We start from the raw sequence: 17440 nt of genomic DNA on the forward strand, positions 1-17440 counted from the left end.
TCTGCTTTCTAACTTAAACACATTCTCCCTTGATTCTATTGCTTACATTTATTACATTACTTGCATTTATCGTGTTTTCATTGATTATTTTTAATTTATTACTCATCATTGATCATACAGATCCTTCATCAAAGCCCTCAAAACTATTAGTCTTTCATCAACCGGATGTAGCCTAACGCTTAACTCGACCTCGAGGCCCCGTATAAGCCAACTCGAGGCCCTGATCCTTAGCCACTCGGTTTGCTTGACATGCTACCTTCTAACTCTTATCTTATTTCCTAATCTCACGCTTAGCATCTACTGCCTAACAACTCATAAAATTAAATCACGTATTTTTAGAACTATAAAATCAAATCTAATTATAATTACCATTTTCAGGGTAAATAGTTTGGCGCCCACCATTGGGCTAAAAATAATAGTGATTGTTTTCTTGCTGGTTTACTACATAACGCAAGTTATTCTTCATGCTTTTTCTTGCCCAAAAATCTTTGATTTCAGGTCAAAATGTCTAACTCACAGAATGCATATGAAAACGACGGTCTTGAAGACCATGGAGAGAATGGTGTAGTTGTTTTAGGCGTCAGTGTGCCACTACAAAACCCTGAGGACACACCAGAGCCAATCCCCGTGGATGTGGTCTCATGCAATGCCCAACATGTCGATATAATCTCCCACACTAACAGGAGTATATTCCAAGAAGTCCAACAAAAGGCTCAAAAAACCCCAATTGGGGAGGAACAAGAGGTTAGCCTTCATGTCATTTTTGAAATGTTGCGGGCACAGTAGCTAGCGAGTTCTCAACTGAAAATCCACCAAAACACTCCAAGCATAGGAACACCAGAAATGGCTCATCGAGCCGAACAGGTACCGGAATGATCGAGCAACAACGGGTCAGCAGCTGACCCCGCTATTATAAAGATGCTCGAGGACCATAAGAAGAGGATTAAGTTGGGTGAAAAGATGATAGAAGCTAATTACAAAAAGGTGGAGACCTACAATTCGATGGTCGATCAGATCCCGGGCGCACCCCAGGTCCAGAAGGGTGTTGATTCAATGAAATTCGTACAAAAGCCATTCCCATCAAGTGCGGCTTTGAAACCCATCCCCAAGAAATTCAGAATGCCCAATCTCCTTAAGTACAACACAACCTCAGATCCCAACGAGCACGTCACTGCCTACACTTGTGCCATAAAGGGAAATGACCTGAAGGACGACGAAATTGAATTTGTCCTGTTGAAGAAATTTGGGGAAACACTTTCAAAAGGGGCCATAATGTGGTATCACAACCTATCCCGAAATTCGATAGACTCGTTCACCATGCTGGCAGATTCTTTTATAAAGGCACATGCCGGCGCCATCAAGGTGGCTACACAGAAATCAGACGTCTACAAAATCAAACAAAGAGAAAACGAGATGTTGCGGGAGTTCGTATCTCGCTTTCAAATGGAAGGAATGGAATTACCACCAGTCTTCGATGATTGGGCAGTGCATACCTTCACCCAATGTTTGAACGAACGAATCTCGGTGGCTTCGAAGCAGTTAAAGCTGAACTTGGTTGAATATCCCGCCGTGACTTGGTCGGATGTACACAACCGATATCAATCAAAGATTAGGGTCGAGGAAGACCAACTGGGAGCCCCCTCAGGCTCTGTATATCCTAGAAGGCTCCTGGCAAAAGAGCCAAAACCAAACAAAGAAAGGTACCAACCATACACTGAAGATCGAAGAAACACCCCAAGTTGTAACATACCTCGGAACAACTAAAGGACAGACCGAGGTTAGAATCCTCGGGAACTCATGAGCAGAGCCGGATTCTATAGACACACAGGGCCGACGGAGGCACCCTGCTTGTCTGAATACAACTTCAACATTAACATTTTGGACATCATATCTGCCATCGGTAAAATTAGGGACTCCAGGTGGCCAAGACCTATACTATCGGATCCGTCGTAGAGGAACCCTAACTTAGTGTGTGAATTTCACGTCACACACAGTCATAGGATCAAATATTGCAGACAGCTCCAAGAAGAAGTAGCTTGACTACTCAGCAAAGGGCACCTCCAAGAGTTCCTTAGCGACCAAACCAAAATTCAGTTCCGAGAAAGAGAGGCAAACATGAAAAATGAAATAGATAAGCCACAACTTGTCATTCACATGATCGTTGGAGGAATCGACATCCCACAATAACCCATTGTCAAAAGAACAAAAATATCCATCACTAGAGAGAAGCAAACTTGGGGTTACATACCCAATAATGCTCTCACATTCAGCGATGAGGACATCGGGGCCCTGTCTCAGCCTCACAACAATGCCTTGGTAATTTCTTTTCCCGTGAATACATTTCAAATTAAGCATGTGCTTGTGGATCCAGGTAGCTCGACCAACATTATCAGGTCAAGAGTGGTAGAGCAGTTTGGACTGCTCGACCAGATCATGCCCGCCTCTCAAGTCCTCAACGGATTCAACATGGTGAGTGAAAAAACAAAGGGGATATCACTCTCCCCGTCAACGTGGTCGGCACAACCTAGAATGTCAAGTTTCATGTTATCTAAGGAGACATGAGGTACAACGACTTACTCAGAAGGCCATAGATACACTGGATGAAAGCAGTACCATCCACTCTTCATCAATTGATGAAGTTTCCGACAAAGGATGGAATAACAACTGTGTACGGAGAACAGCATGCAGCAAGAGAGATGTTCACGGTGCACGATGTGGCACCAGCGTCAATGCCTTTAACATCGAAGGAGCCAAAGAATAAGCAAATAGTGAAGTGGCAATCACGAGATACATTCTCGGCTAGAACTAACTAAATGAGCAAAGGATCGTACCGCGTCCCTGGAGCAAACTGATGAAGCATGTCGAGGATCGAAGCGCCATCACCACTAAGGTATAGTCATCTCCCTTTTTATTTACATCTTACACTAAACTATGTGTAGGTGTCCGACCATAACAATCGAAGAACGTTCCATCTTAAAGACCTTAGGTTTTAAAGCATGCATTGCGCTCTTTTCCTTCGATCGGATTTTATCCCTAAAAAGGTTTTACCGGCAAGGTTTTTAACGAGGCAACATCCATATGCTACCTAAGGAGAACTTAAAAAGTATTCAAGGCTTCTCTTCAATCAACCTCGAACACTGGGGGTATCCCCCCGAAAGATCACCTCCTCGAAGAATTAAAGATGATCCAAAAAGGCTATCAATAGGGAAATGATATACCGGGCCAAACAATCGAATGAACCGTGTCCGTATAGAAGAACCAAGACCTCGACAACAATAACAAGTATAATTGTGCCAAGTAATCAAATAATATGTTTTGCTCCATAAAACACTTTGTGCTTCAAAATAATTCTGCTAATTTTACAAGAAACAGCTCCAGAGCCAGAAAATTCCCGAACACCCGGGGTCTGACGTCAAAAACTCGAAGCCATATGACATCCGGGTCAGAAACTTCGAACTCGTATGCCATCAATGAGGCAACACCAAGTTTACAAATAATGTCTCCAAAGCCAAAAAACTTTCGATGTCTTGGGGATTGTCGCCAACTATCACTCCATCGATTTGTCGAAAACTCAAGGCTATAAGACCCCATGCGGGCAACCTCGAGCTCAAAAGACCTTCATAAGGCAATACCAAATCTGTAAGACCTCAAGCAAGGCATGAATTATACTTGTACCAAGTAACCAAATTTGTAAGACCTCAAGTAAGGCATGTTAAAATTTATAAGGGCTTACAAAAGGCATAATCCTGATCTTAAAGTTAAGGCTATATATTCAAACTTATAAGACCCCTAAAAAGGCATACCCTCGATATAAACACCGAAACTACTTCACTCGGGGACCAAAAGACTACAGCCAAACTAACGCGACTCGAGGACACCCGACTATCGCTATAAAAACACAGGCCTTCAAATTACTTTGAAAATACTTCGAAAAGAACCGGTTAATCAGGCTACCCTCGGCATAAGCAAAAGAGATTCGATCATATTAGCTCCAAACAACAGGCTTCAAAACAATGCATCCATCGAGCGAAACCTCCTGAGGTGCTCATTTATTGCTGCATAAATGCTCACAATCAAGGTTCTTATCGAACTGTCGAAGAGTCGGGCAAACACAAAAACTTTTAACAAGGGAAAAATAAAGCCTACATTAGAGGTCGTACCGACCCAACACGTAAGAGCCACTATCGCCAGCCCATATTAAAGGTTGTACCGACCCAACACATAAGAGCCACTATCGCCAACCCATATTAAAGGTCGTACCGACCCAATACGTAATAGCCTAAAAGCCAGCTTAAAACTCAAAAACGTAAGGGTCAATAAGCTCGAATCGAAATCCAACTCGAACACTGATCCCGAAATAGTTAACTAGAAAAATGCTTAAGGGCAAATGCGTAAGAGCCTACAAGCCAACCCAACAAGCCTCAAGGCCGATTTATAAACCTATGGGTTTTTTCCTCGAAGTCCAATTCACCTATCTAAACATCGACAAACGTATAAATTCAAAACAAAGAAAGACATACACAAGCAAAGGGAAATGCATGAAAGATGAAACCAAAAGGCTTCCCTTTATGCATATATGTGAAAAAATACAAAGCTTAATTTACAAAGTTCTCTAAGAACACCGTACAAAGAATCAAAAAGAAAAAAGCCTAGTTTATTTTTCCCTCGGGGACTGCATCCCCATCGGCCTCTTCTCCATTATCTTCGGCATCGGATACGAGGAACTTGGCATCGTATTTATCCGCCTTGGCCTGTGTTATCTCTTTAGAGAGATCGAAGCCCCTAGTGTGGATCTCTTCGAGGGTCCCCCTCCGAGATTTGCACCGGGCATACTCATTGCTTCTACTCTCTCTATCGAAAGCCCCTCTCAACTCAGCCCGAGCATCGGTAACGTCTTTTAAATAGATGGCCACTTTCTTGTAGCCTTAGCTCGAATCTCTTCTGCTTCAGCTCGTGCGTCCACGGCCTTGGAATTCATCTTCAAAATCTCAGACTCGAGCCTTGCAGTCATGCTCGTTTGGACCAAGCTATTTTCACGAACATTCCGGAGATGCACCTCGAGGGCAGAAGCCTTGGCCAAAGCATTCTTCTTGGCCACAACTTGGGCATCTGCTTGAGCCTTTAGCTCGTCACGCTCACACTTGGTCTGACCAACTTCTCCCCAAAGGCGTTCCAAGTCCTCCATATTTCTCTGCAGCTGAAGTATCAAAATATTAATCTTAGAGGATAGAATAAGAAGCATACACCCCCTCGAAGCAGAGGTGACCTGTCCTTCGAGGTAGCTTTTGTAGTTATGGCTCTGACTCACCTAGTACCACAGGTATACCAACTCCTCTCCCATTTTGTCACAAAGAAGTGTGAGGGATTTCTCCTCGTCCAAGGTTTTTTGCAACCTTGCTTCATGGCGAAACATCTCAGACTTAAGCTTGTCAAAGGCCTACGAAAAAGGAGCTCAATAAGAAAATGAAAGTGCAAAACTGAAAAGCCAATACAATTGACCAAAACTCACCATAGAACAAAGCCGCTGAGCCTCCTCAAAGGTTAAGCGCACATTTACTGGCCTGGTCTTATCGGCCCCGGTAGAACCGCTCCCTATAGTCGAGGATCCCTTGAAGTACCTTCGATAGGAAAAGAAGACGGTGATAGAAAATCCTTGTCCCTCGAAGTACCTTTGATGAGAAAAGAAGACGGTGGCAAAGGAGGAATCATTTTTCTAAGGCCAGAAGCCTCGGGTACTACATGCTCAACTGATACATCTTCTCTAGGCCTCCGGGCAGGACTTGTCTCGCTATGAGCACCTTTACCCTGCAAGGGTTCCTTCTGTTTGTTATTATTCCTCGGTCCTGAAGCCGAAGATTCTTGCTCCTCTCCGAGGGGGCATGGTCTCATCTTAGAAAATTCCCCAATGCATGTGATGACGGAGTTAGTACATATAAAAGAAATTACCTTTCAAAGAAAGCAAACCACACAACACGTACCATGTTGTTTTACCTCCCATCTACCCTTGGACAGATCTCTCCACTTACACTCATCATAGGTCGAGCGGGATGCCAGCTTCCAAGCGCAATCCGTCAAGTTGGGGATCTCGTATGGCATCCATGGGACTACTGCAAAAAAGAAAAGTAAAGCGTTTTTACAGAATCCGCCTTCACCATGAGCAAAAATGATAAAAACACAAGTTTACCACTTACGTGTGAAATTCCATTTCTCAGAAAATGAAAGAAACTCCACGGGGATAATATCGACAGTCCGTACTCGGACAAATCAATTCATCCATCCTTGGTCCACATCAATTTCATCATCAACAATAATGGGCCTGGTAGATCGACATCACAAAGTTATCAAGCCTTAGTGATTAAAGGGCCGATACATCCTAATGAGATGGCTAAGGGTGAACACAAGCACGACTTCCTCTACAAAGAACTTCACCATCAATACTACCCTCCAGAACGATCGGTGAACCTGTGCTAGGGTAGCCTAATATTTTCGACAGAAGTCAAGCACGACTCTATCAAGAGGGCCCAATGTAAAGGGGTATGTGTATACGTTCAGAAACCTCTCTACGTGAGCAAGGATGCTCTCTTCCAGGGAAGATACCTGCAACACCACCTTTTCTCCCATCCGCAGTCTCTCCTTACTGCCTCGAGATGTCCCTCTTCTATTGAGGAAACAAACCTCGATGTATACTCCCAATGGCCCTGAACGTTGAGAGGTCTCTCCAACATAAAGTCCCTCCTCGATACCAAATCTCTCGGGGTTAGCTCACTGGACTCCGGTGGCGTATCACCAACCGAGCGGGAAACGGAGGCAGAACTCTCCTCTTCTGGGTGAATAGGTTTGGGCGTGGCAGCCATAACTGTGGTAGAACAAGATAAGGGAAATTAAAACTTAGACGAAAACTTTGAATTAAAATGATAAAAGAGCTAACGCAAGGAAAGAGAACTCTATAAAAAGTATATCTGCTCAAAGTAGCGGAATCCTCAAATAAGGGAGAGCAAACTCATATATAGACAAAGCGGCGGATATCCGCCTACTTTCAAGGCCAATTAATTTTAGCTATCCCATTATCACTTTCGCGGAAGTGTACCGACGGGACCATCTCGGTCACTTCATAGTCAAGCCATACGAATGACGCTGTCGTACAACGTTTGAGGGGTAAAAGGTTCCCATGTCAGTCTAGCCTCGAGATGGTGCCCAATCTCGAGGATCTTTATTACCATAACGATGAGCTCTAAGGATCCATCAACACAAAACTAGCCTCGAGATGGTGCTCGATCTCAAGGATCTCCATCGAAATATAATTGGGCTCTAATAAGCTATCGGCATCAATCCAGCTTCAAAATGGTGCCCGATATCGAGGATCTCTGCTATTGCAAGTGCGGGTAATTCACCCGATTCTTTGGCCCCTGGGCTACCTGAGCCCAAATCAGTTCTCATTAGGGTTATTCATAAATCCTCGGGGCTATCTCTATTTTGAGCCCAAACCAATGCCTTCTCGACTTTTAAGCCCAAGGGCTACCCGAGTTTGAGCCAATTCTCACTCGAGGATTATTCACAAAGTACCAGAGCTACCTACATCTCAAAGGTCAATTTGACCGCTCTCTTGATTATTTTTAAGCCCGAGGGCCACCCGAGTTCGAATGCATCCTTGCTCAGGAACTATCTATAACGCCTTAAGCCTATCTTTATTTTAAGCTCAAGACCAATTTTCGCTCAGTTGGAGGCCACCCAAGTTTAAGCAAACTCTCACTCGGGTACTATGTGCAAGGCCTAAAAGCTATCTTAAAAATTTAGATGATCAAGGAAACTCAACCCTCGAGGACTATCAACGGAGCCTAAAAAGGCTACATTAAATAGGACATTGGAAGAAATATCTACAACTATCCTTCTTTCGAGTAAACGGCCTTATAGTTTCTGGGAAGAAGCTGTGAACACTTCATGTTACATCATAAATAGGTGCATGACTATACCTCTTGTTGAGAAGACTCCCTATGAGTTACTTAAAGGGATAAAGTCAAATATATCTCATATTAGGGCATTTGGATGCAAGTATTTTGTGCACAATAATGGTAAAGACTCCCTAGGTAAGTTTGATCCCAAAAGTAATGAGGGAGTATTCTTTGGATACTTTTCACATAGTAAAGCTTATAAGATCTATAACAAAGAACTATGTGTGTAGAAGAAAGTATACATGTGATTTTTGATGGAACTAACATTCTTTCTGAGAGACATGAACATGAAGATGAAGAAATTGGGCTGGTAAGAAACTCAAATGAAACCACAACAACCCAGACCGAAGTTGCACCAGAAGAAGGAACATGTTCTTCTACCCAGGTCAACCTAACAAGGGGAACTGAACAAAGAAGAACTGATCCTTATATCTTGAGGGAACCTGTTCCTTAGCAACAATACACTAAAGGAACATCTAGGGAAAACCATATGGTTGTGAAACCTTATAAGTACCAAAGTTCTTATCCCATTGAGAACATAATTACTGATCCAACCTATGGAATCAACACCAAATCATCTTTAAGGAATATTTTTGCTTTTGATACTTTTCTATCTCTTATTGAACCGAAAAATATTGCTGAGGATTTACAGGAAGCAGACTGGGTGAATGAAATGCCGGATAAACTCAGCTAATTTGAGAGAAGTCAAGTTTGGCATCTGGTACAAATTAGTAATTGCCACTAAATGGTCTTCAGAAATAAACTTGATGAAGATTGAACAGTTACAAGGAACAAGGCAAGATTAGTGGTTCAAGGATATAGTCAAGAGGAGGGCATAGGCTATGATGAGATTTTTGCTCCAGTTGCAAGATTGGAAGCAATTAGACTTCTTATAGCCTTTGTTTCTTACATGGAATTCACTCTCCATTAGATGGATGTCCAGAGTGCCTTCCTCAATGTCTATCTAAAGGAAGAAGTGTTTGTCAAGAAACCTCCGGGCTTGGAAAGCAGGAAATGTCCTAATCATGTGTACAAGCTTGACAAGTCACTTTATGGGCTCAAGCAGGCTCCAAGAGCATAGTATAAAAGACTATCAATATTCTTGCTTGAGCATGACTATAAGAGAGGTAAAATTGATAATACTTTATTCTTGAAAGAAAAAAGTAAAGATTGCTTGGTAGTTCAGATATATGTTGATGATATAATCTTTGGAGCAACCACTGAGAAGTTAAGTAAAGAATTTTCTAAACTAATGAGGAATGAATTTGAAATGAGTATGATATGTGAGCTTAATTTCTTTTTAGGCTTACAAGTTAAACAAAACTCAAATGAAACTATGATCCATTAGCAGAAGTATGTGAAAGAGTTTCTTAAAATATTTAAAATGGCAGATTCCAAAGAAACAGACAGTCCTATAACAACAGCCACAAAATTGTATATAGATGAACCTGGTTCATCTGTTGATCAGAAGTTGTATGTTATATCTCACTGCCAACAGACCTGATATTATTTTTCAGTGTAGGCCTTTGTGCTCGATTTCAAGTAAATCCAAAAGCGTCTCACTTGACTATTGTCAAGAGAATCTTGATATACTTGAAATGAACCACTAAATGTATTAAATATATAAGAATATTTAGCTTGGAACCCAATTCGTTAATCCAATTATTATTATATATTAACTTGAGATTTCTGTAGGTACTGATAAACTTAAAAAAATTATTCGTCTTTGCATATGAGCAATCCCCTATTGACTCAGTGGCGAAACTAGAAATCTTTCCAAAGGTGTTCTCTGCTTGGTTGTGCCTATTTTTTGGAAGGAACGTGCTTATATTCATTACATGACCTGCTGGATACTCATCTACATTCTTGTTTGATGCAGTATTTGTAGCACCCCAGACCACCATCTTTCTTGAACAAGGAAAAAGAAGAAGCGACTTCGCAGAACACAGTCTAGACAGAAGAGTTACGCATATCAAAAGGTGCGTGATGTATCATTTATGGTAGGCAAGAAGGTTCTCTTGAAAGTCTCGCCGATGAAGGGGATTATGAGATTCGGAAAGAAGAGCAAGTTGAGCTCAAGGTTTATAGGCCCATTTGAGGTGTTGAGGTGAGTTGGGGAGGTTGCTTATTTTTTCTATAACCTCCCAACCTATCAAGGGTCCATCCAATTTTTCACGTGTCTATGCTCCGGAGGTATCACGACGACTTGTCGCATGTGTTAGACTTCAGCACTATTCAGCTAGATGAGTGGGTTATAAGGATGAGCCAGTTGTCATTGTTGTTAGACATGATCGCCAGTTGAGATCAAAGAGAATTTTCACAGTAAAGGTTTAGTAGAGGGGCCAACCAGTCAAGGAGGCAACCTGGAGTCTGAGGAGGACATGCGGGGCAGATATCCACACTTATTCAGCACCTCAGTTATGAATCTAAACCTGTTCGAGGACGAATGTTTATTTTAGGGGTGGAGAATGTCATGACCTGACCGGTCATTTTGCTTTCTAGAACCCTGTTCCCCTAAATAAGACTCCGCGTACTTGTTTTTACTATTTTATGACTTGCAGGGACGGTTAATTTGGTATTTGGAAGAGTTCGGGTTGAAATTGGAATAATTGGTTCCTTAAGGTTGGCTTAAAAGGCCAAGTTTGACTTTGGTCAATATTTTGAGAAAACGACCTCGGAATCGGGATTTGATGGTTCCAATAGGTTCGTATGATGATTTCAGACTTGGGCATATGTTCGTATTGGGTTTTGGATGACCCGGGAGCAATTTGGCGCTTAAAAGTGAAAGTTGGTTCTTGAAGGTTTTAGAAGTTTTTTATATTTGGTTTAGAGCGAATTTTGGTGATATCGAAGTTCAAATGAAATTCTGAGGCTGGGAAAAGTTCCATAATGTAACTTAATCCTTGCACACAAAATTTGGTGTCAACCCGATTAGTCTAAGTACATTTCGGCGAGCGAATAGAAGAACTTGAAGTTCATAATTTTGAATCAATTAGTTGTGGGGTGAAATTCTTAGTGTTAATGTTTTTTCGGTCATTCCATGAGTTTGGGCGAGTCCGTTTTATGATTTCAAACTTGTGGGTATGCTCGGACGGGGCCCTAGTGTACCCGGGTGTCAATCGGATGAGGCTCAAACTAAATTAGAAGTTGGGAGAAGCTGCTGAAGCTCCAGCTCTGTCATAACTGCACCTGCACTTGGCCAACCACAGGAGCGAGCCATGAGCCGCAGAAGCGAAAATGCGAAGTAAGCTCGGGCACCGCAGGTGTAGAGAAATTTACGCACCTGCGAGCACTATGGTCGCAAAAGTGGAAAGGGATCGCAGATGCGGAGCCCAGCCAGGTGAGGAAAAGGCACACTTGCGAAGGTCTTGCCGCATATGTGGGACTGCAGATGCGGCCAATGCACTGCAGTGCGAATGTCGTTGGGCAGTGAGGGGTTCACTTAATACGAACTTCGTCCATTTTTATCACATTTTCTTGCACTTGGGCGATTCTTGGAGCTCTTAGAAAGGGGATTTCACTAAACACTTTAAGGTGAGTAATTCAATATGATGACCCGGCCAGTTGTCTCATCAGTTAACACTCCGTTTACCCCATTGCTACTGCGTTATGCTTTATTTATCCGTGTTATGTGGTACCGGGTTGGTCGGATCGAATCCGGAATGAATTTGGTAAGGTTTGAGACACTTAGTCTCTTTTAAGGAAGTTTAAGTTTGAAAAGTCAACCAAACATTGACTTATAAGTTAGAGGGCTCGGATGTGAGTTTTGACGGTTCGGTTAGCTTCGGGAGGTGATTTATGACTTAGGAGTGTGATCAGAATGAATTTTGGAGATTCGTAGTAGGTTTAGGCTTGAATTGGCGAAGTTGATATTTTGGCGAATTCCGGTTAATAGGCGAGATTTTGATATAGGGGTCGGAATGGAATTATGAGAGTTGCAGTAGTTTTGTTGTGTCATTTGGGATGTTTGTGCAAAATTTTAGGTCATTCGGACATGGTTTGGTTGGGTTTTCGATCGAAAGCGTAATTTGAAAGATTTTAGAAAGGTTGGCTTGAATCCGATGTGTTTTGGGTGATTTAATGTTGTTTGAGGTGTTTTGATGATTGGAACAAGTTTGTATAAGGTGTTTGGTTATGTTTGTGCTTTTGGTTGAGGTCTCGGGGGCCTCGGGGTGATTTTGGATGGTTAAAGGAGAGGTTGGAATCTTGTTGCAGCAGCTGATATTGCTGCTTCTGGTGTTTTCGCACCTGGGGTTTAGGGGCAGCAAGTGCGGCGCCGCATAAGCAGATATTTGGCCGCAGAAGAGGGAGAGGCTTGAGGAACAGGAAATCGCAGAAGCGGCTAATGGGTTCACATCTGCGGAATCGTAGATGCAGAAATAGGCTCGCAGATGCGGAATGGAGAGGTAGAGTCAGGAACCGCAGATGCGGTAGAGGGACCGCACCTACGAAGTCGCATATGCGGAGAGTGGACCGCAGAAGCGGTATTTGGTCCGGTAAGTGAATTCTGCAGAAGCGGAGGATTAGACCGCATATGCGGTACCGTAAAAGCGGGTTTTGGATAGCAGATGCGGAAAGGCCTGGGCAGAACATATAAGTTATTTCATTTTGCGAATTGAGTTATTTCACCATTTTTGACTTCGGCCTTGGAGATTTTTGGGTGATTGAGAGAGGGAATTCAAGGAAACTTCATTGAGGTAAGGATTGTGGACCTAAAACTCGTTCCTATGCTGTTATTTCATGGATTAAAGCTAGAAATCATGGGAATTAAGGGTGAAAATTGGGGAAACTAGGGCTTGAGAACTTAGGCCTTTAAGTGTGGGTTTGAAGGACCATTTGGGGTTGGATTTGAGAACTTTTGATATGTATGAATTCGTGGGGAGATAAGGAACCTATTAGTGTAAAAATTTTTGAATTTCGAGACGTGGTCCCGAGGGACCGGTTTTGGTAATTTCGAGATTTGTGACCTTTATTGATTGTTTTTGCTTAGGCTTCGTTCCATTAGCATATTTTGACGTCCTCGTTCTGGTTTGCGATAGATTTGGCACTCGTCGAGGCCGATTCGAGGGGCAAAGGCATCGCGAGCTAGAGATTTAGCCGGTTCGAGGTGAGTAATGATTGTAAATGATGTTATGAGGGTTTGAAACCACGGATTGCACATCCTAGTGCTATATTGAGGTGAGACACACGCTTGATGGCGAGTGTGGGGTCATGTACTATTGGGGATTGTGACTTGGTCCGTCCCGGTAGATGATATTTACAGCATATTTGACTGAAACTTATTTGCTATCATCATTATTTGGGTTGAATGCCATATTTGGGCATAGTGCCAACTATTTGAACCCTTCAAGGATTTTTATTGATAATTCCTCACTTTTTTGACTTTACACTTAACTCAATCATGTTATTTTCTACTATTTTACTACTCAGCCATGTTTACTCAGATTTAATACTTAAATGACATTTTAAATGATGTTTGGGATGAGAAACAATGTTTTACTATTGCCCGAGAGGCTTGTGATGATTTTTGACTGAGTAAGGTTAAGGGCCTATGTTGAGAGGAAACACTGATACTAATATGAGGCCGAGGGCCTGAGATATGTACGCCATGAGGTGACTTGATTGATATGAGGCCGAGGGCCTAGTTTTGATGCCACGAGATGGCTTGATATTTCGCTTGGGCCGTAAGGGGCCCCTCCAGGAGTCTGCACATCCCCAGTGAGCGCGGGTGCCCATTGTGATGTGAGATTGAGCCCGAGGGGCTGTTATTGTTCTGAGATGTTGCCCGAGGGGCGGATGTGGTGATACTGTGCCCGAGAGGTGAACCTTCATATGTTTACTTTCCATAATTGACTGTTAATTACTTCTTTACTTGTTGAAAGCGGATTTTTCTTGGCTTTTCACTATTTTACTGCTTTTAAACGGTTTTACTGCTTCATTATGGAATGCCTTATGCCTTACGTGTTTTTTACTCTGAGTCGTTATTTATATTTGTTACTCACTGAGTTGGAGTACTCACTTTACTCCCTGCACCCCTGTGTGCAGATTCAGGCGTAGCTGGTTCCACTCTCGAGTGTTGATTCCTCCAACTTCAGGCGGGCTTTCGGAGATTACGAGGTAGTGGTTGACGTCTGCAGCCCCATGTCTCTACTTCTTGATTGCTTCTATTTCCTTTCAGATAGTTGTACTAGCTATGGATTTAGCGGGATTATATTATGACGTATAGATGCTCATGACTTGTGACACCCCGGTTAAGGCTGTGTATGGGTGTGTCTTCCACGTATTCGTGTTATCATTTTTATTGTTGGATTTATTTTATCATGTTTAGATCATTTCTTAAATGCTTAACTGCTAATAAATTGGAAAACGGGAAGTGTCAGCTGGCCTTGTCTTCACGAGGGTCGCCATCACGACCGTATCCGGGTTAGGGGTCATGACAAGTTAGTATCAGAGCCTAGGTTACATAGGTCTCACGAGTCATAAGCAGGTTTAGTAGAGTCTCGTGGATAGGTACGGAAACGTCTGTATTTATCCTCAAGAGGCTGCAGAACCTTTAGGAAAAACTTCATATTCTTGAAATTCTTGTCGTGTGAACTTGTTGATCTAAGAACTAAACTTCTTTTGTTCTACTCCCTCACAGATGGTGAGGACACGTGCTACCGGATAGGGTGGACGACCACCAGTGCCACCAACTATGGCCACCAGAGGCCGAGGACGTGGTCGTGGTAGAGGCAGAGCAGCGAGGGCAGCACTTGTAGATCCACCAACTTCCCCAGTTAAGGACCAGGTCCCAGCTATGGACGCTCTAGTAGCACCAGCTCAGGCACGAGCTGTGACCATTGTGATTCCGGGTCTTCAGGAGGCCTTGGCTCAGATCTTATCAGTTTGCAATGTCCTAGCTCAGGCGGTTTCAGCCACTACAACCGCAGCTACTTCTCAGGCCTGGGGAGGCAATCAGACTCTCATCGCTCGCAGACCTGAGCAGGTCATGCAGGGACTTTAGACCTCGATGGCACATCTAACCCAGTCGATTACAACTGCTCAGGGCTATGTAGTTCCTGCCATGCCGGAGGACGAGCAGCGTAAGTTGGAGAGGTTTGGTAGACTTCATCCTCCGTCATTTAGTGGTGCAGAGGGTGAGGATGCCCATGGTTTCTTGGATGTGCCACAGGATGTTTCGTACAACAGGTATTCTGGAAACTAGCGAGATCGTTTTTACTACTTATCAGTTTTCAGGAGCTGCTTTCACTTGGTGAAAGGATTTTGAGAGGCGTAGGCTTGTTGGTGCAGCACCTCTTACCTGGCAACAGTTCTCCATTATCTTTCTAGAGAAGTATGTGCCTCAGTCTCGTAGAGAGGAGCTGGTAAGGCAGTTTGAGTGGTTGCGTCAGGAGGATATGATTGTGTCGCAGTATGAGTTGAGTTTTTCTGAGTTGGCTCGTTATGCCATCTGGTTGGTCCCGACAGATAGAGCGAGGATTATGAGGTTTGTTGATGGTTTTACTTATCAGCTTCGTATTCTCATGACCAGAGAGAGGGTGACTGGTGCTACTTTCGAGGAGGTTATGGATATTGCCCGTGAGATTGAGTTTGTTCGTCGCCAGGAGCGAGAGGAGAGGGAGGCCAAGAGGCCTCGAGGATCTGGCAGTTATAGTGGTTCTCCTTCGAGGGGTTAGTTTCAGCACGACAGAGGCCGTTCATTCAAGTCTGCTCAGCCAACTCGCCCAGGTTATCGTGGGGCATCTTCGGGTCATGGTTATCATGGATCTCAGCAGGGCCAGTCATCACTCAATGCCCTTCCAGCTCAGAGTTCATCCTGTGCTCCATCAGCTCAGGGCTCTTCTATGCCGAGTACATCTGCTAGTCACTTCAGTGTGAGGGATTCCCTTCAGTCCCTTCTCCAACACCTAGGAGTTGTTATGTGTGTGGTGAGATGGGCCACATGTGGAGGGAGTGTCCTAGTCGTGTTGCTAGTTTGTCCTAGTAGATGAGTCAGTCATCGGCTTCAGTGCCAGTTTCTTCACCACCACCCGCTCAGCTAGCTAGGGGTGGAGGTCAGTCAGCTAGGGGTCGCCCCAGAAGGGGAGGTCGATTAGGGGGTAGTCAGGCCCATTTCTATGCACTCCCAGGCAGACCTGATGCTATTACTTCAGATATTGTCATTACAGGTATTGTTTCAGTCTGCCACAGAGATGCCTCTTTATTATTTGATCCTGGTTCCACCTTTTCTTATGTGTCATCATACTTTGCTCATTATTTGGGTACGCCCCATGAGTTTCTTGCTTTACATGTTCATGTATCTATACCGGTGGGCGATACTGTTATTGTAGACCGTGTGTACCGGTCGTGTGTCGTGACTATTGGGGGTCTGGAGACCTGAGTGGATCTATTACTATTGAGCATGGTGGATTTTGATGTCATTTTGGGCATTGATTGGTTATCTCCGTGTCGTGCTATTCTGGACTGTCATGCTAAGAGAGTTACGTTGGCTATACCGGGTGTTCCACGGATTGAGTAGCGAGGTGTGACTGATTATGTTCCCAGTAGAGTGATCTCATTCTTAAAAGCCAAGCATATGGTTAGGAAGGGTTGTCTTTCATATCTATCGTTTGTGAGGGTTGTCGGAGCTGAGGCTCCCAGTATTGATTCTGTCCCAGTTGTGAGGGATTTTCCCAATGTGTTTCCTGCAGACCTGTCGGGCACGCCTTCGGACAAGGATATTGATTTTGGTATTGACCTGCTGCCGGGCACTCAGCCCATTTCTATTCCGTCGTATCATATGGCACCAGCGGAGTTGAAGGAATTAAAAGAACAACTTCAGGAGCTCCTTGATAAATGGTTAATTTGGCCTAGTGTGTCACCTTGGGGTGCACTGGTTCTGTTTGTGAAGAAGAAGGATAGCTCAATGAGAATGTGCATTGATTATAGGCAATTGAACAAGGTAATAATTAAGAACAAGTATCATTTGCCTCGCATTGATGATTTGTTCAACCAGCTTCAAGGAGCAAGTGTTCTCCAAGATTGATCTCCGTTCAGGTTATCACTAGTTGAAGATCACGGACTCGGATATTCTTAAAACAGCTTTCAGGGACCGATATGGTCATTATGAGTTCTTGGTGATGTCTTTTGGGCTGACCAATGCCCCAGCAACGTTCATACATTTGATGAACAACGTTTTCCGGCCTTATCTCAATTCGTTTGTCATAATCTTCATTGATGATATTCTGGTGTATTCGCGTAGTCAGGAGGAGCACGCAGAGCATTTGGGAGTTGTGTTGCAGAGATTGAGGGAGGAGAAGCTTTATGCAAAATTCTCCAAGTGTGAGTTTTGGCTCAGTTTAGTGGATTTCTTTGGGCACGTGGTGTCCAACGAGGGTATTCAGGTGGATCCGAAGAAGATAGAGGCAGTTCAGAGTTGGCCCAGACCATCCTCAGCCCTAGAGATTCGCAGCTTTCTTGGTTTGGCAGGCTATTATCGCCGTTTTGTTAAG

The 17440-nt window shown here is 43.5% G+C and overlaps 1 protein-coding gene across 1 annotated transcript; it reads left to right on the forward strand.

Moving 5' to 3' along the window:
- Positions 1-918: 918 nt before the first annotated feature.
- LOC138868195 (uncharacterized) lies at positions 919-2761 on the forward strand. Its single transcript, XM_070145596.1, has 2 exons — positions 919-1700; positions 2554-2761. The coding sequence occupies exons 1-2, from the start codon at positions 919-921 to the stop codon at positions 2759-2761; spliced, it is 990 nt and encodes a 329-aa protein (XP_070001697.1).
- The last annotated feature ends 14679 nt before the right edge of the window (positions 2762-17440 follow it).

Source organism: Nicotiana sylvestris, chromosome 5 (genome assembly GCF_000393655.2).
Source record: "Nicotiana sylvestris chromosome 5, ASM39365v2, whole genome shotgun sequence".
NCBI lineage: Eukaryota > Viridiplantae > Streptophyta > Magnoliopsida > Solanales > Solanaceae > Nicotiana > Nicotiana sylvestris.